Source organism: Protomyctophum bolini, assembly GCF_963924005.1.
Source record: "Protomyctophum bolini genome assembly, chromosome: 17".
Lineage (NCBI taxonomy): Eukaryota > Metazoa > Chordata > Actinopteri > Myctophiformes > Myctophidae > Protomyctophum > Protomyctophum bolini.
The window spans coordinates 7206893-7226577 of NC_137878.1; the positions used below are offsets into that span (position 1 = coordinate 7206893).

A 19685-nucleotide genomic window follows, 5' to 3' on the forward strand; every position below is an offset into this window, starting at 1 on the left:
TATGGGCCGCCCCTGCCCCATGCCCCTGACCCTGACTCATCCAAAAAGAGGTCACCCCTCTTTATGGATGCCTCTGTTTTTTGTAGGATGCCCATAACAGTGTTTCTTTAGAGCACCGTCCACTGTAAACAATATAAAACGAACCTATACCAATGACCAGGACGACCATCACAGAGAGACAACGGCGAAGAAGACACAGAAAAAACTGTTTTCTGGACCAATGTTACAATTTATAGGCTTAATCTAATAAAGTAGCATACGTCACTATACTAGTCAGTGGTCACAAGTTGCATATTGTATGATCTGTCGGCCGGCCTAGACACGATTACGAGCTGATCCACATGAATGATTCATGTTTAGAGTGGAGCTCACGCAGTGTGAATGTGATACTTGTGACAACCCATAAGGAAAGCGTGTGCTGTGAATGCAAGCACATCCATGCAGATGTCCGTGGACGCATGAGTGCGTGCTGCGTGAGCACACGATAGAGGGTACGGTATATGCGCATGCTTAAAGTGAATGGCACATCGAGTGGCAAAGCAACATGCAAAGTGAGTTTAACATTGTTTTAATGTGGTTTAATGCAATCAGATAGGACTTTTTCTGTTTGGATGCATTGGTTGTCAAGGCCAGAAAGTAGTTTTTTTGCCACTCAATAGGCGTTCCTGCGTAACGTCCGGGTTTGATGATGACGTCACATGCATACCCTCTATACACCACAGAGTATTAAAAGGATAGAGACTGATCTGGCGTGAAGCTCCGCCCCCTCCGCTATTCATGTCAGTGGAAGTTGCTCAGTGGCGTTTTGAAGCCGCCGGAAGGGACCGTCTATTTCCGTCTTTTTGGGGCGCATTCCCGCATTTGACCTCCAAAATGTTGGAGGTCAAATGCGGACCGTGCAACCGAACGCTCAATGTTAAAGCTCAGCTGCACGGGGGGGGGGGGGGGGGTTTCCTCGTCATGAATCCACGGGTCCCGCCTGCAATCCTTCCTCTTACCACTAGGTGCCCACTAGCGCTTCAACATTGTGAGTGCCTATAGCTGGCCCCCCTTGCTAATACACTCACACAACGTCCTTTCTCTGATCACACAGAGCAGACAGTCCTTGCACTGTGAAACACAGGACCAGCGGGAGGAGCACTACTCCCGGTTCACTTCCTGCAGCCTCCGCCCACAGCTGCCCCGCCTCTCCCCTCTCGAGGTCCACGTTGGACGTGACGAGCAGCCGCTGCGCCCAATGGAAAGCCTCGTCGTCCTGCAGGGGGCGGGGCAGGGACTCCAGAAGAACGGGAGAGTAGCTCGTCTTCTTCTGATCCTTCAGATCCAACACGTTCAACTGTGAGGGAAGGGAATTGTGACAGACCATGCAAGAAGACGGATTAATTAAACACTTTAACAACACACACACACAGACAGACAGACAGACAGACAGACAGACAGACAGACAGACAGACAGACAGACAGACAGACAGACAGACAGACAGACAGACGGACAGAGTTAAGACTGACCAGGTCATTGAAGGCCTTCAGAACATCAGGACTGCACTCACAGAGGAGGCTCAGTGCTTCATCGGGTAATGCTATACAAAAATACACAGTAGAGAAGTTAGACTACATTGTGTGCAGAAGTATAAAGTAAAATCACATAAGAGACGGATTGATGCGCATCAAAGCAGGGCTGAAGTCGGCTGCTTTTAACGATTGTGTTAATAAAGTATCCAATGAAAGCCTTTACAAGCCCAAAGAGCAACACCGGTGTGAGTCGTCAAACAATCTCCAGTGCAAACGAGCATTAAACCCCAGCTTTACAAGTGCTGAAAAGAATAAGTGGCTGGCTGGTTTTAAGGCTTGGTGCTGTTCCCACCACAGCTGTTCAGGATCAGCATTAATGATTGGAAGTGTTGCTTACCTCTACCTGAGCTGGGAAAGATGCAGGTCTTTGGAAAGAACAATGCAGGGTGATTTTCTGATGGTACGGCAGCCTTGTGCAAGTGACCAGCTACTCTGAGAATGTCATTCCTATACACAGTATGAGGTCTAGCTTGTACAGGGGACTAGCTGTACCTTTCATGGATACGAAATTTGAGCCGTTTCCTCGTCCTAAATGCAGGGGCCTTGCCTGCAGTTCCAACCTTCACCACTACTACGTCTCTAAGCCTTGCTGGAGGCTTCGATTGTACCAGGGCAGATTAAGTCTGAACTCCTCCCAATTGTGGGAGGAGTTCACGGCCGCCGTAGTGGTGGTGACGACGAGCCAACCAGATTCGTCTGGATCCTATAGGCTATAACCAACCAGGGCCCAGTATGCAAATATGGGGCGGGTCGACATTGCAAAGCTAATATCCATGCAGTGATATTATAGTATCGCTATATACGCGAGGCTATAGCCCTAACCTTCCATGGCGCTGACCAATAGATGAACAGCGGTCAGGGGGCTCCCGGCGGTCCCGGGTCCATCACTCTCCAACATGTGGCTGTCTGGGTCGGGTCTGAGCAGGTCCAATATGGCACTCGCAGAGTCGCTGAGATGTACACATGCATTTTGGTCGGTCTCCACTGGTGCGTCACCCGTGAGCCACTCCTGCAACTGAAAGAGAATTAAGACAACGTGATTTACAGAGAGAGACAGGTGACCGTGACAATAACACAATGGATTCAGATAGAAATAGGGATGTTTTGTATGAATAGTTGGAATATTAGTTATATTATGCGAGAGTTAAGTCTTTACTTGAAATGTTTTAACATTTAAATTCACCCTGGGACGTATTGAGTTTGATAAAACTCAAAACAAAAGGATCATTGGCTTACTAATGAAACAAAGATTGTGCTTGTCTTGGCACACAGGTCTGCACTTATATAATAGATATCATCTATTTGTATAGAGACAAATAGACAATAGAGACAACAAATATAATAAGACGGACAAGGTGAAGATGAAGGAACAAACAAATAAGGAAAGTAATGGAAGATGACAAAGAGAAACTACCGTAACTACAAAATGAGTTGAAAGGTGAATGACAGTTAGAGGGGCGGGAGGGAGGAGGGAGACTTTGTCACTCACCGTGTTCTCCAGGTCTGAGAGAGCGTCTCTGTCCTTCATCACTTCACAGAAGCTCTGGAACAGAGCCGAGCGCGTCGACTGGGGGAGCTCTGCCAGCGGCGACAGGTTCTCCAACTCTGGCAAGATTATAGGAATGTAAACTGTGTGTAAACAGTTGCGCAAGTATACAATCATCATACTAAAATTCAGCGAATGTCTGAATGTCTGAATGTCCCTGACAGCGCTTTATCTCAACATTGGCTGGCCCAATCACTCCCACTTTTCACACAGGCATGGACCATAATTATATGGAGGTCTTAATGGAGCCCTTTTTCCAATTTGACACATTAATGATTTATAATGAATTTATTAGTGGATTAAAAAATGCAAAAATGGGTATTGTACTGTCAATATGACATGAATATGAATGCAAAGTAGCGGTCCATGTGTGGACAGGCTACCTGTCGCCGTTGTGCATGGTGAGATGTGTGCAAACCGTGTAGTTTATCAGGAGAAGAATACCAAAGGATGCAAGATTTATTTGTGAATTAAAAACGCAACCGGGCGCAGTACCCCCCCACGGCCACAAGAGGGGGGCAAATATCTCACAACGGGTAAGGGCTAGTAATTATGCAACACATTATTTTTGAGTGGTGCAACCTGCACCACTCCAAGGAACAGCAATGTCTGTGTGTGTCCGTGTTCACCTATGTGTCGTTCACCTATGTGTGTGTTGGTGAATGAGCACCAGTATATATATGACTATGAGTACCGGTAGGTGGCGCTGTTGTGCCAGAAACAGAGAGAGGGATAGTGGTGCACTGTTGCCTGCTAATGAGAGAGTGAGTGAGTGAGTGAGTGAATAGACACTCACCGGGCACCAGTCCATCGTCCAACATCATCGAATCCGACTCAATGTCTCCATGGGTACCGTACAGGCATAGCTCTGAGAATAATTCACACACACACACACACACACACACACACACACACACACACACACACACACACAGCAACAGGCACATGGAAGCACAAGCACACACACGTAGGTATGCGCGCATGCACAGACATGAACACAGACAGAGAGACAAAAATCACACCCGTGTGAAGTGAGGGGCACTCACATCATCATACATCATCTCATTGTGTTTGCGCAATGTTTTTTTTTACACAAACACTCAAAACTGGCCATTCATTGTCAATGTGTGTGTTGGGACGGACGCTGAAAGATGGCCATTCATTGTCAACGGCATTCAATGTTTGTGTTTTACACAAACAGCTTTGAGTGAAAGCAGCGGATAGTGCCCCTCAAAAATGAAAATTTGTATTAGAATGAATGACAGGACTCTGCAGTAAGCCCGTAGGCACATTGTGAAAGGCCACCAACCGGCAACCACAAGAGGTGGCCATCAATTCCATCTGATAGAGCAGGGGTTTTCAACTGATTGTGAACCAGGGACCACCGCCCTGACTTAGAGTCAACCTGGGGACCATGCACTGTTGTGTTGGGAGGGGATATGGGCTAAGATTAATGCTTTTGTAAGTTAACACTTGCTATGCATCCCATGTTGTATACATCCCACTTTCTCTCAACCAATTTTCCACTGACTACTAACCAGTAAGACGCGCAAACGCGGGAAGCGAACGCAGCTGAGACCCTGCAGGTCTGTCTGTCTGTCTGTCTGTCTGTGTGTCTGTCCCGCTGTTACTGTATATGTGGACCTGGCCCCTTTTGTGCCCATATATGGAGCTGAGTGATTGCTGATGCAACACACTCCATATTTGGATAGCGGGACAGACACACGGACACACGGACAGACAGACATGATCTGCTAGGTCTCATAGTAAGTGCTCACTGCGTTCGCAATAATTTCCTAATAATAATGACTCAACCAGACAATCCGCTGCACTTCCCCCTCTTGAGATTCTTACTCCCTTTTTCTGTTGAATTTCTTGACCTCCAATTTGTCGATAAATGACTACATGGACGGTCATCACGGGTCACCGGAACATTTATTTTCTCACCTGCACACACTTCTCTTTTATTGATGTTGTACTGTTTTATTGTGCGAATAAACTAAACTAAACTAAACTAAACTATTCAGTACACTGTTTCTCAACTAGAGGAATGACATTATTAAAAAATCAACAAATCCCACATTACTAAATGAACGGTCATGGGACCACATGCAATACTTCCATGAGACCACCAGTGGTCCACCACGGACCACCTGTTGAAAACCCCTGTGACAGAGGGAATAAAGTGCCTGTTGCTCTTTGGATGGCAGAAAGGGGTTGGTCATCAATGTGACCCTGAAAAGTCAAATCAATTCCAGATATACATACAGTATACAGTATACCAGGCCAAAAGATTGTGACTGTGACAAAAGTTTGATTTACACTTCGTCGTTACAATCCAATCCAATCCAATCCACTTTATTTATAAAGCACATTTTACAACTCAAGTTTTACAAAGTGCTGTAAAAATGAAATACTGTAGCTAAAATAAAGATGGTCTTCCATGCCGAAGATAGCACATCTACTGTGACATATTTCAGCGTTGTGTTATCGTCAGACGTACGTGACATACACGCACGCACGCACGCACACACGCACACACACACACACACACACACACACACACACACACACACACACACACACACACACACACACGCACAGTGCACACACACACGCGCACGCACACACACGCTTACCAAAGAAACCATTTTTCTCAATGTCTAGTTCCACAAGCCTGTAGGCGATTACGGTGCCAGGAGGAATCTCCATGGACACGTCTCTGTCCATCTGAAGATTGGCGTTGTTCTTGATGCACGCCTGAGAACAAACACACACGGCCAAAACACGCACGCACGCACGCGCGCGCACACACACACACACACACACACACACACACACACACACACACACACACACACACACAGGCAAAACAACCACCTTCATGAATTTAAATCATCAATCAAAAACATATCTTTCCGCCATTTACAGTGGTGGAAAGTAAAGTACCAGCATGTGCACTTAAGCCTCTCCAACTCGCTTGGTCTTCAACAAGCCAAAATTCTCACACGTCTCCCCCCTGCTCCGCTCCCTCCACTGGCTCCCGGTCGCTGCCCGCACAGAATACAAAACTCTGATGCTGGCATGATTCAAAGCGACCAAAGACATGGCTCCCCCATATCTCGCAAGTATGATTGAACCCTATACAAACCCTCCCGCGCACTCAGATCAGCCAACGCAGGGAAGCTCGAAGTACCCTCACTAAAAACGCCGGGACAACGCTCCACGCGTCCCAAACTCTTCTCCCTTCTGGCTCCAAAACTGTGGAATGCACTTCCCATTGCAGTCAGAACTGCAGCATCACTCCCAATCTTCAAATATTGTAGGCTACTACAAAAAAGAGTGTATTACAAAACACACATTAACCACTTCAGCCCGATATTGTGGCCATTTGAAAATAGCAGAGATCTGCTCTTTTCAGAAGATTTGTATACATTTTGACATTCTGTATAGTGAGTATAGCCTACTTTATACTTTTGGAACATTTTGAATTCCGTACTTTTACTTAATAATATTTAATTAATATTAATAATAATAATAATAATAGCTCAAATTTATATAGCGCTTTTCTAAATACCCAAAGCGCTTTACATAGGAACACTAGGAACAGACTTTAATAATAATGAGAAAAAAAAACGAATGAAAACATAACAGATACAAATGAGCATTTGCGCCTGTCGTAGACATGCGCAGAGCAAGTTCAGTCAGGGAACCTCAGTCAGCGCGCCGGCCGTTAATTGGGCCACCACAGCATCATCCACATGATTCACTCAGCCAATCACAGCTCACCCCATCTCTCATACCGGCTACTTGAACCAGAGGTTTGCATTCCTCTGCCTTCTTGTTTGCCCACTGCTGCTGTATCAGCGTGCTGCTGTCATACACTTGCGCTCAATCTGCTTGCTTACTTGCTAAATGCTTTATTGTATACTGTGCGCTGCTGTATACAAGTGCGTGCTCACCCACCTCCACCCCAGCTACCACCTGTCGTTTTGGATCTACTGTTTTAGGTACGGGGGATTCGGAGTCCCTATGGTCGGGACTGATGCGCTTGACCCGTACCTAAAAAGCAGATCCAATACATCGCCAATCCATAATAAATATATTGCATTGATTATCTAATATTCAATAAATATATATATTACATCCTCCTTGAGTTGTCTGACTGAACAACAGTACAGGGTTAAAAAGATAAAAGGATAAACGAGGCCTCATGGCTAGGGAAGGCTATCCTAGAAGAGGTGAGGTTTTGAAGGAGAGGAGAGAGCTAGGGAGCAACCATTCAAGCAACACTCAGCGCTCCTCCGCGCTCACTCAGCGCTCACCGGCGTGGTCTTGGCCATCAGTCCCACCAGGCCCTTCCTGCTGCGCTGCTCGGAGATGGTGCAGGTGCTGGTGGTGACGATCCTCTCCGTCAGCACGGCCAGCACGTGTCCGCACCTCTTCAGCTGCTTGACCAGCACATGCTGCATCGCCACCTTCCTGGCGCAAAGTGACAATGTGACATGACGGTGTGTGTGTGACGGTGTGTGTGACGGTGTGTGATGGTGTGTGTGTGCGTGTGTGCGTGCGTGCGTGCGTGCGTACATTTTGTTTTTAATTGTCGTTATTTTAAAACATTTTCAAAAATTCTCAAATTAAGTGAAACAAAATTCAATGATGTCTTTCATCAGTCATTTCATGAAGAAATAACGATATATAACACTATAAACTGCCTCCCCCTGGCCAGCCGGGGGCGCCTGATGGAGGGGAAAGGAACTGGTTGGAATAACGTGTTCCTTCCACACGCTATACGTCCAACCAGGGAAACTCCCCCCCCCCTGTCAGGTGTAAATGGAGCAACTTGGACACTCAGGCATGAAGGAAGCATGAGTTAAGTCCGTTGCTCCCCCCTAGGTTGGCGGAGGGTGTGTAGAGCCCAGGATCACAGTAGATGATTGACACAGGGGTGAAAAATGGGTTACAAAATCGTGGGATAAAAAAAAAAAGAAATAGTGTCTCCAACCTGTTGTTGGTGTCACACACCAGCCTCTTTATGTCCACTTCCTCTTTCCTGAGCTGGCCGACGGGTGTCTGGGTCTTGGTGGAGCCCTGGCCCCGCAGCGTCACGCTGCCAATGCCATGAGCAGTGGCGCCCAGCGTCCCTCCGAACATGTTCCCCGAATTCCCCTGGTAGGACAGTAAGTCTGTCTCAGGCAGAAATGCTGCACGCGCCCCCAAACACACGCACGCACGCACGCACACACACACACACACACACAGACGCACGGAAAGGGAAAAAGAACGTTTTTTGAGTGGTGCAACCACTCCTACAACCAGCAATGTCCGTGTTCACCCGCCTGTGTGTATCTGAGCACCAGTATATGACTATTAGTACCAGTAGGGGCGCTGTTGTGCCGGAAACAGAGAGAGAGATAGTGCTGCTCTGTTGCCTGCTAATGAGAGAGAGAGAGAGAGAGAGAGGAGGAGGAGGAGGGGAGGAGTGGGGGGAGAGAGGGGAGTTGCACCACTCAGTTCACACGGGTGTGATTTTTTTAATTAGAAGAAGGCAATCAGGCAGGTGCTCAGGCACTGGTCAGCTCCTTGTATTTGTGTGCATGTGCCTGCATTAGAGAAATGTAACCATGTCAAAGTAATTTGGTCATTTTATGTTATAGTCTACAAAAAGTGGCGTTGGAAGTGATGAAGTCATGTACTTTCTAAAACATATAGAGCTATGTTTTTACGACACAGATTTCACTGTGTATATATGCGTCATCATTTGGGGAATGCCTTCACAAGGACAGTCCATCTCCATGCATTTAAAGGAGAATTCCATACTAAAAGGCTTTCTTTGTAGTTGTGCTTTTTTTTTTTTTGCTTATTTCCATCGCTCAAATTTATAATTTCTTTGTATATATCCTCTCTTCATAATGTAAATAATAACCCAAGCGGCACACTTTACTACTTATTTCGATGGAAATAAGCGAATTAGCACAACACCCCATACATCCCATTCAATTCAATGCAATTCATTTAGGGCTTATGGTAGGGGAAATAGCCAATAAGGAGCTTTTGCACAAAATAACACCTGGACCTCTTTGGTGGGGACGTAACAACTACAAAGAAAGGTAAGAAAGCCTTTTAGTATGGAATTCTCCTTTAATGGTTGTGTGCACCTTTGTACTCTGGTATCTGCTATGTGAACTGTTTGTTTATTTAGTACTGTTTCATTGTTTAATGTACTGTCTATATGCTGCAACTCCATTTGCCCTTCGGGGGGACACCAAGGGTGCGTTCGGAAATGCGCACCGGGAATGTGGTCAGTTTGTTGAGTGTGGTGGGTGGTGGTGACGTCACAGAGTGCGTTCAGTGTGCCTTATTTACGAACGACCACAGCTGTGACGCATTCACACGAATCACACCGGACGACCCCAGCTTCAGGGTATATAGGGTCGCTCAGTGCGCGCACACCCGGCACACCCGGTGCGCCGCGCACTGGATTTTCGAACGACAACGCACCGAGTGCACTGAATAAAACGAACGACAAAGAGAGCACACCAGTGCGTTCAGGCCAGGGCGCATTTCCGAACGCAACCATAAATAAACTTGAACCTCGAACCTATAGCCGGACATACCTGAACTCAGCGGCGCGCCTCGCAGCAGGTCGCCGAGGGCGAAGTTGGACGGCAGGTACTTGGGCTTCTGCCAGAAGAACGCCGCTTTCTGTTTGACCACGAGCCTCATGAGGACCAGCTTGTGCGAGTCGTTGACGCGGGAGACGTGGATGAGGCTGCCGTCCGGGTCGATCTGACGGACGATGTCGGCGGTCGCCTTGGAGAAGGTGGACATCGTTTGCGTTTTCAGGGTGAGGCGGGCAGGCCAGGGAGGCTGTGGATTGGATATAAGAGAAGAGGTTTGTTTGAATGTATATAGCTGTGAAACATTCACCTTGGGTCACTGTTTTGGTAAGCTATACCGCCGTGCAAGATGGAAACCACACTGTGTTAGACAGGGGTAAGTAATAACCCCCCCCATCTCCGTTAGAATGAGGTGACACATACAGTAAGGGAAGTGGTTAACTCTCTCACATACACACACACACACAGACACACACGCGCGCGCGCACACACGCACACACACACACACACACACACACACACACACACACACACACACTTCTCACTTCTCACTTCACACTTCACACTCCAACTTCAGGCAGCTCAGTTTTCTTTTAGCTTAATTAGCTTAAATATTTAAAGCATTCTGTACGGGAACCACCTTTTGGTGTTTCAGCCGTTGAAAAATAGCAGACCTACAAGCTCGTAGCGCGCCACTCGGTGGTGCGCTATGAGCTTGTAGATCTGCTATTTTTCAAAAGCTAAAGCATAACATAATGCTAACACCAAAGGGGTTCAGAAAGTAGTTTTTTTGCCACTCAGTATAGGCATAACTTCCGGGTATGATGATGTCACGCGCATATATACCCTCTATAAGAGAGATGCAGAGAAAGAGGAAATGAGGGAGGGACTACACTCTAAAATATGACATTCCACTTAACTGTGGACTGAGAGGGAACTCCCCGCCACTTCCCATCACGTTCACATCACAGCACCATCACATTGGCTAGTAAATAGTTTCACTTTCATTGAGATATTGCACCGTTTGTGTTCGTGGTTTTCGTGGTTACTACAACGGCTATAGCTATATGGCTAGGTTTATTCAGAGAATGAATAGTGTCATTTTGAGTAGGCCTATATCCAACAAGGATATAGCAAAATGTCAAGACAAAGAAAGATCTATATATTTTTTAAGATTAGAATAGGAAGAATATTCAGGTCGGGGTTGGGGTATAGGCTTAATTGGATCGGATCTAAGATTTAAACTGTAGATGTGGCTATTTATTGATTCTGACATTTTCAATCTGTGTGTGTGTGTGTGTGTGTGTGTGTGTGTGTGTGTGTGTGTGTGTGTGTGTGTGTGTGTGTGTGTGTGTGTGTGTGTGTGCGTTAAATGTTTTATAAGATCAATCGGATCACACGATAGCTGAAGCGTCAGGTTTTCGTCACGTTGCACTGAGCTATCTCATTGTTAACCCAGTTTTTTTTTTTTTTTTTTTTTTCGGGCTTCGGGCTTAACATTATGGTTATTTTTAGGGTCGGGCGGAGCCTCGGGCCGACTCAGTTAGGGTATAGGGTCGGGCCTCCATTTTTGGGCCCGTTGAGAACTTTACACTGGTTAACAAGCTAAAAGCAATTAGTTTCGAACTTTCGATAGCATATCAGTGAGCGGGATATGACATCAGCTTGTGACTGCAACTTGTTCCTGTTCGCAGATGACTCGGCACTGCTAGTCTCGGACAGGAACAAACTGCAGGTTGAAAAGCTCTGAGTTTGGTATAGAATCTTCACCTGGCTCGCTGATAACAAACTATCTTTACACCTGGGAAAAACTGAATCCATTCTCTTTGGATCAAATAGTAATCTGCAGCAAGGCAGACATGGCTTCTTGGTTAGAGTGACAAATATTATCACACGTAAAGATGAAATGACCTACCTAGGTTCCATCCTGGAGGCTAATCTTTACAGGGATAAAATGGCCACCTACGTAATCAAAAAACTCAACCAAAGAACAAGATTCCTATAGGATCTCCTCACTGGTCAACAATAACACCTTGAAGACCCTAACAGGAGCCCTCGTACAAGGTTTCTTTGACTATGCATGCACCTCCTGGTACCACAGCCCCTCAAAGGCTCCCAAAACAAACTGGTCAGTCTCCTACTTGGCCTCACTCCCCGAACCCACCTCACCCCTGCCCACTTTGACAGGCTGGGATGGCTTAGGGTCGACGACAGAGTACAGCATCTCGCAATGGGTCTGTTCCACAAGATTCGATACACCACCAAGATACCCATGCCATGTACATCTAGTGCAACGAACCATGTACAACCCAGATTCGGCACAAACAACAAACAAGGGACTCAATTATTTTCGCTACTATGCCACCAAAATGTGGAACGCCCTACCAACAGTCATTAAGACATGCGAATCCCTTGACTCCTTCAAGAAGTGTCTATTTGTACGTCTCTAAATGTTTTGATGAATTGAACAAAGTGGACCTCATGAAAAACAAGTGTAATGATTTATTGGGTCGTCCACTCACAGTTAAAAGTCTTTGTATTGAGTTAATTGTGCTTGAAATGTACTACTGTAATGCTGCAAACTGTTAATAAATATTTCAATCAATCAATATGTACGGAATCGGATTATTAATAATCGGGGGAAGATGGGAACAGATCCCAGGCAACACTGTCCGGTTACGGTAGACATTGTTTGTCAGCTTTTCTCTACGAACTTATAGTCTAAAATGATCGAGAGACCTAAATAAAGTGGAATAAACGTACTTACCCCGGCCCGATTTATAGCAACTTGAACTTTGATATTTGATTTGAGAGAGTCGAGTGTTAGCCTACTTATAACGGTCCGACTCCGCCTCACTCGGAATTGGAATGTCGAAGTAGTCCTGACTGAGGATGGATGGGGTGGCTAAATGGAGACGCCTATTCCATTTATGAACAAGAAGAAATGTGAAAATCCTTGTTTCACACTCACGCGGCTTTATACACGCGACAACAAAGTAATTTTAAAAGAAAATAGCCTACCGTTAGTATAGCTGCTCACGACTGTAACGGAGAAACGATCGATCAGCGCCAGTTGCAGCAGATCAAATCAGTCGCTTAATTAATTGACTCGCTTCCAAATCTAGAAACTTTCAAATTAAATGAAAACTAAACTAGGCTACTGTCTGTCAGGTGACGGCCGTGACGGACCAGAACTGGGCGCTCTGCTGGCTCCCTGGGAGTGGGAGATGGCTGTGAAAAACTCTCCGAACTGTCTGCTAGCTGCGCAGTTCATGAGCAGAGCAGCACCAGACGAACACGCATCGGCTAGGGTCTTCTGCCCCGCCTTCTGTAACTAATTACTATCAGGCTACCGCGTGCGTGCGTGTGTACGTGTGTGTGTGTGTGTGTGTGTGTGTGTGTGTGTGTGTGTGTGTGTGTGTGTGTGTGTGTGTGCGTGTGTGCGTGTGTGTGTGCGCGTGTGTGTGCGCGAACACACAGACGGTGTAATGGCCGAAAATAATTCCATTTGAATTACTCATGCCGGCAGGCTAAACCTGCGAGCTAAAAACAAACTGTATAGGCCTAATATGACGCGCCACAAACAATGATAAAATGATTCATGTCCAAACGAGCTCGAGCTCATAAGTTTGAAAATGTTTATATGTAGTTATTCGGTGCACCAAATATCACAATACAATTTCCAATAATAAATATGTATGCAATGCCAATAAATGTGTGCAAAGAATCCAAATGTAAACAGTGAGTGCAGAGCAAACAAAACGTGAATGAACCAAACGTGCGAGTGCGGTCAACAAAGTGTGTGTGTGTGTGTGTGTGTGTGTGTGTGTGTGTGTGTGTGTGTTTGTGTGCGTGTGTGTGCGTGTGTGTGTGTGTGTGTGCGCGCGCGTGTGACTGTGTGCGTGCGTGTGTGCATGTTGTTTTAAGATAAGCTATATTGTAGCAGTGTGGCCAGGGAGTGGCCTCAGTTCCACAGATAGTGGATCACTTTTCCTGTTCGTTCAGTTTCCCAAGTGCCCTGAACTGCACACACTGCAGGGGCATCTCGCGTTGAACTGCACACACTGCAGTCATGCAGGGGCATCTCGCGTTGAACTGCACACACTGCAGTCAGGGGCATATTGTTGAACTGCACACACTGCAGTCTGCATGCACCGTTTGCACAGGTGACTTAAATCAGATGCAGAAAATCAATTTAAACCACTTTTCGCTGTTTTTGAGTTGAGCTGTTTTTTGAGTTGAAAACCTAATGCACCACCACAAGACTAGTAATGCAGACCTGTGTATAGCTGAAGTGATGTGAATACAACAGCTGGGGGCGACTGATGTAATAATGAGAGACCGACCACATGTTTGTCAAAAGACGTTTAGGGACAAGGCAGTGATGAAAACAGAGCCCCATACGGGCCAGCCTTTTGTGGAGGTAGAACGTGTCTGTCGTTGAGCGAAGCTATCTTGGACACTCAACCACATGACACGATATCCTGATCGAACAATTAAGCAAGAAGCATTTCTCGCCTAGTGAAAGATCACACCTCTACTGAATGTAAATGATTTATTAAACACGTGTTGTGAATTTGCACCGTGCAAGTGCACAGGTGAGACGACCCAGGGAAGGATGAGACGGTACTCAGGGGATATAGGGATGTAATCCCAGGAGATGGCAGACTAGGGGCCCTTCAAGGAAACTGGATCGCGCAGAACTGGGTTTGAGGCCCTGAAATTGGCCATTGATTTAGTTAAATTTAGGTCAAAAAGATGATAAAAACACAAAAAAACACAAAAATGTCGTAACCCAAAAATGTTGTAACCCATTTTCACCCCTGTGTCAATTATCTAATGTGATCCTGGGCTCTACACACCCTCCGCCAACCTAGTCCCCCATATATGGGGGACAAGGGGAGAGCAACGGACTTGAACTCATGCTTCCTGAGTGTCCAAGTTGCTCCTAGTTTCGAGGCGGTTATTACGCAAAATGGTGTCAGAACCTGGGCTGTTATTAGGTAGTGGGCGGCTATTTGAGTAAGGGCTGTTATTTGGAAATATATGGTAGGCCTACTTATTAAGAAAGAAGAAGTGGAAAGAAGAAGTGAGAAGACGATATTGGGCTGGGCTGGGGCACTCTGACACCGGGCAAAGCATGGACGCCATGACATTAACAAGGTCTCTTGCTTTTACAAGTCTCTCTATTGAATATAATGATTTGTTGGAAGGAGGTCGGTTTAAGCTGACCTCAAACATCTTTGGTTTTAAGCCAAAGAAAAGGTCACCACAGCACAGAGAAATCCATTTAGCTTGCCTTAATTCAGCCAGTGTCCGTTCGCTGTTCCCAGCATGTGTGGATGCTGATCCACACTTTGCACTTGCTGTGAACAGATATATCTTCAATATATACTGTAGCCTACTAGATGTTCCAGCCGCCTTCCAACCTGAAAATCCAGTTTCAAGTGGTCAATCATGCCTGAAGAAGGTATATTGACCGAAACGTTGGCTAAATAAAGTTGTCCTTATTGTGCCTATACTCCTTAACATTGAAACGTGAGAGGCTATAGCACCACAAGCCATATTCCATATAGGATGGATCATAGCATAGGCTACAGTATATTGCTACGGTAGCTAGTTGACAGACAGGCCAAACATCTGAGCAGCTGTTGGTTGGTTAATATGATCTTGTCGAAGTTGTCGTTAACAATCAAAGAACGTTTTTGCTGTAAAATACATATAGAAGATTTTTTTTGCTATACACTATAGGGCCCCTTTTCCACCAAAAGAACGTTTGGTTCTACCACTGGTTCCGTTCTAGATTCTTGGAACGTCGGTGCTTTCACAGAAACCGGCAGATTTGTTTTTGTTCCAGTTTCAAGCCAACTTTTATATAGGGTTCTGGAACCGATTCATTGTCAGTGGAAACACTCTGAACTGGTTCAATATTAGGCGGGGGGGAAAAAAGAGAACTGAATCGGTTCAAGGACGATTGTCTCAGGACGATACATTCAAATAATATAAATGCCCCGTCGGCTCGGAGCCCTGCTATGGAGCCAGCTAGGTCATGAGGGCCACGTACAGCCTGGTTTTAATTTGGCTGGGTAGAAACATGTGAGCCTACAGTAACTGGCAGCTGACCTCTGACTGTGTCTGTGACCAACATAATGCTGTATGACATTGTGTATGATCTTATGGAAACAAACACACACATGCATAGTTACACCCAGGTCTTATCTCTTTCTCACTCAAGGGGCCGATTCATACTCCTATTTCACCGCTGTTTCGGGCGCTGTAGTGCCGAAATGATTTCGGCTCGTCAGAAATTTTCAGTAGCACCGAAGAGACGACTTTAGGACGGTAATACCCGCACCCCCTGAACCTCAAAGTACGTCACATTGTAGGCTCTACAGCGCCGAACCGACTTTTATTCGGCTCTAAAATAGGAGCATGAATCGGCCCAAAGACAGATACAAATCTCACAGGCACATTCTACACACACACACTCACACACACACACACACACACACACACACACACACACACACACACACACACACACACACACACACACACACACATTCAATTAAATTAATAACCGTTCATTGATACCCTCAAGAGACAGAAGAAAGGGGCAAATTAGTTGCACATCAAGTTGTTGTCCTGTTCTCTGTTTCTGCTCCTCAGCCCCCTCCACATACCTCCAACAATCTGCACAAGAGGAGAGAGAGAGAGAGAGAGAGAGAGAGAGAGAGAGAGAGAGAGAGAGAGAGAGAGAGAGAGAGAGAGAGAGAAAAAAACACTGAGCAGTGTCACATGAATGAATGACATCATGATCTCACAAAAGATCACATAAACAAGTTAAACAACCAACAGTGGAAGAGATTTTTGAATTAAGTAGAATTAGTACAAGTCTAAGAAGTAGGCCTATAAGCACTGCATAAGAGGGTATATATGCACGTGATTTCATCATCATACCCGGACGTTATCCGGGAACGCATACTGAGTGGAAAAAAACCTACTTTCTGGCCTTTACAGCCCATACGTCCAAACAGAAAAGTCCTATTTGATTGCGTTAAACTATGTTAAATGATTCAACTCACTTTGCCGCACTCACTTCATGCATGTGCATTCCCTATATAGACTGACTGAGAGAAATCAAAGTATAGACTTAAAGACAGGATTGTTTTAGAGGGTAAACAACAAACTAGACAAGAAGGGACAGTAAAGAGTGAAAAGAAAATCACAATTGTTGTAGGTCTCCAGACCATCAAACATTTTCTTTTTGTCAAAACTGAGTTATGAACCATACGAAGCAACTGGTAGGCCTACTATTATACTGAGGTTGTCTGTATATACAAGTATGTCATTGTGACAAAATGACTCACGACGGTCACTGCATCATAATCAAATCACAAGAAATATACTGTAGCCTATATTAGATCACTAACTCAATATCTGACAAATTTTGGCAATTTGGTGGTCAAAGGTACACTTCTGTATTCCCTGTCACCCTACATGTCCTATGTCTGCTTGTCCTCTGTATCCTGTATTGGTCTTATCTGCTTCACCTGTTTTTCCTTCTTGTTTTTCTATTTCGTTTGTCATCTTACTGTTTGGTCTTGGAGAGGTCGTTGTGTAGACAACCACTTAATTGTCTCCTCGCTCTGAGACACGTGACAAGACACTTCTTGTCACGTGTCACTTCTTTCAAACTTTTATACGAGTTTCAACGGGGCATGCCCGCAGCTGTCCCGATCAACCTGAACCACCTAGAAACACTGCCAATATTGTGTTTACTGGAATGCGTGCATGAATTATTGAAGCAGGATGCCCCTGCTTCAACTTTAGTCATTGCTTACATCCTGTTAGACCCTGTGTGTGTGTGTGTGTGTGTGTGTGTGTGTGACGGGGGTCAAGTGCGCTTTTCTTTCTTTTTTTTGTTGTGTTGCATAATGGCCTTATTATTTAACTGTTGAGTAATATTGTTTTGTGTCGGGTGTATTACTGTCTGAGTGTGTTTAATAATGTTGTGTTCTTGAACGTCTCCCTTGATTGCCTGATGACTGCCAGCCACGCTGATGACTTGGGGCCAGCCTTGGGTAGTTGGGAAAAGAGAGCCAAGGAAGCAGATCTAGAAGGTAGCAGCTCTGCCCGTGCGGCAACAGGGTTGATAAGGTGGGGTACTGGACAGAGGAGAGGACAATTCCCACACCAGGCCAGGATCGTGTGGCCGTCGGTGTGAGGCAACACTGCAAGGGGACCAGCAGATGAGACGATCACACAGGTTGACCGGGGAACCTGTGTTTGAGACGCTGAAAGAGGGGAAGCCAGACTGACTCAGCAGAGGGGCCAAGTTGCGACTATAGCCCCTCTTTCCAGATAAGTACCCCCTCTGTGGCCTTGATGTTGAAGTTATGACGACGTGTGCCTTTTGGCTGCTATCATTTGTTGGAGATAAGATATTGTGAGCGGATGTACTGTCGGCCTGTCCTTGTGTGTTCGCAGTATCAACAAGAAGAATAGAAGGTTCTGAAGACTTCTCTCCTATTGACACTGTCTGCACTTTACCATATGGACTGACCCCTTCCTTTGCCAATTTGCACATTTTGATAGTAACAGATTTTAAGAGTTGATTGTTTTGTTTCATCCACCCCTGCCCCACGGACCTCAGCGGCAGGGAGTTCTAGTTTAAAGGTGACTGATTGGTTGTAGTGGATCTGCAAAATCTAGCGATGTGGCCTGAGCGCTTGCATTGACGACAGATAGGCCTACCTTGTTCGTCCCAATCATTGTCATAGGTTGGCGTGTGTTGCCGCTCACGTCGGGCCTGCTGTTGTGGTGGTGATGATGGTGTATGGGTTGGAGAGCCCTGGAGGAGCGGTCTGATTTCCTTCATGAGCTCTTGAGTGAGCCCTTTCATCTGTGATTTGACATCCTCCATAATTTCCTTCCTTATAGAGTTGCTTTCCAATCAGCCTCCTGCAAGGGTTTAGAGACAGGTGTGGGATTAACTGCATGACAGGTGACTTCAGTCGCTCTCCTACCTCCATGCTCTGTATCCAGTAGCAGGGCCTCCTTCCGCACTGTGGCAAAATCCTCGTCTGGGTGTCGCCTGGCATAGACCCTCAGAGCCTGGGCATGAAGCGGTCCTTCACAGAGCCCCAGGAGGAACTGCTCACGAAGAACAGCATCGGAGGGGGCGGTGTCTGGGTTGTGTCGCCGCAGCCCACAATATAACTCTCTCAGCCTTTAAAATAAATACAGAAACACTTTCTCCATACCTGTTGAGTGCAACTAAAAAAACACAGAGTTGTGGTATCGGGACTCCCTCAGAGTGGCAGATGGCAGGATCTGAAGGACTGCATGCGGGAGGCAGGTGACGTGTGCTATGCCGATGTCTTCAGAGATGGAACTGGGGTGGCTGAGTTCATGCGTGAGGAGGACGCGACCCGTGCTGTAGGAGAGCTGGACGGCGCCAGGTTTCCGATCACATGAGGGAGAGGTTGCCTTTATTCGTGTGGAGATGGGCAGCCCAAGTTATGGAAGCCCGCACTCCCCACAGCAGAAGCATGCCTATGACAGCAGACCAGGTCTCAGTCGCTCGCGCATAGCCCATCTATAGGGACCCTGCCGGCCAGCTATAGAGCAGGGTGAGGTCGGTTAACAGGGACTGCTAACGATAAAGTCAGGGGGAGTGTGACGGGGGTCAAGTGTGCTTTTCTTTCTTTTTTTTGTTGTGTTGCATAATGGCCTTATTATTTAACTGTTGAGTAATATTGTTTTGTGTCGGGTGTATTACTGTCTGAGTGTGTTTAATAATGTTGTGTTCTTGAACGTCTCCCTTGATTGCCTGATGACTGCCAGCCACGCTGATGACTTGGGGCCAGCCTTGGGGTTCAAATAGGGACACACTCTTTTGGGAAAAGAGAGCCAAGGAAGCAGGTCTAGAAGGTAGCAGCTCT

General features: G+C 46.1%; 1 protein-coding gene across 4 annotated transcripts in view; it reads right to left on the bottom strand.

The window, feature by feature from the left end:
- Nucleotides 1–13089, bottom strand: part of LOC308332219 (gasdermin-E-like) — a 15362-nt gene extending 2273 nt beyond the window's left edge. The window contains exons 1-10 of one of the 4 annotated variants that reach the window (XM_080787967.1): nucleotides 12760–13089; nucleotides 9736–9988; nucleotides 8124–8322; nucleotides 7444–7600; nucleotides 5758–5878; nucleotides 3915–3986; nucleotides 3062–3177; nucleotides 2395–2581; nucleotides 1510–1580; nucleotides 1–1336 (exon numbers count right to left, since the gene is read on the bottom strand). The exon at nucleotides 1–1336 is cut by the window's left edge and continues 2273 nt beyond it. In XM_080787967.1, the coding sequence (XP_080644093.1) occupies nucleotides 1064–1336; nucleotides 1510–1580; nucleotides 2395–2581; nucleotides 3062–3177; nucleotides 3915–3986; nucleotides 5758–5878; nucleotides 7444–7600; nucleotides 8124–8322; nucleotides 9736–9949 (1410 nt within the window). In that variant the 5' untranslated portion in view covers nucleotides 9950–9988; nucleotides 12760–13089 and the 3' untranslated portion in view covers nucleotides 1–1063. Of the gene's footprint in view, nucleotides 1337–1509; nucleotides 1581–2394; nucleotides 2588–3061; nucleotides 3178–3914; nucleotides 3987–5757; nucleotides 5879–7443; nucleotides 7601–8123; nucleotides 8323–9735; nucleotides 9989–12505; nucleotides 12521–12570; nucleotides 12659–12759 lie in introns of those variants that run through there. The other 3 variants (XM_080787964.1, XM_080787965.1, XM_080787966.1) reach the window with 3 other exon arrangements.
- Nucleotides 13090–19685: the final 6596 nt, after the last annotated feature.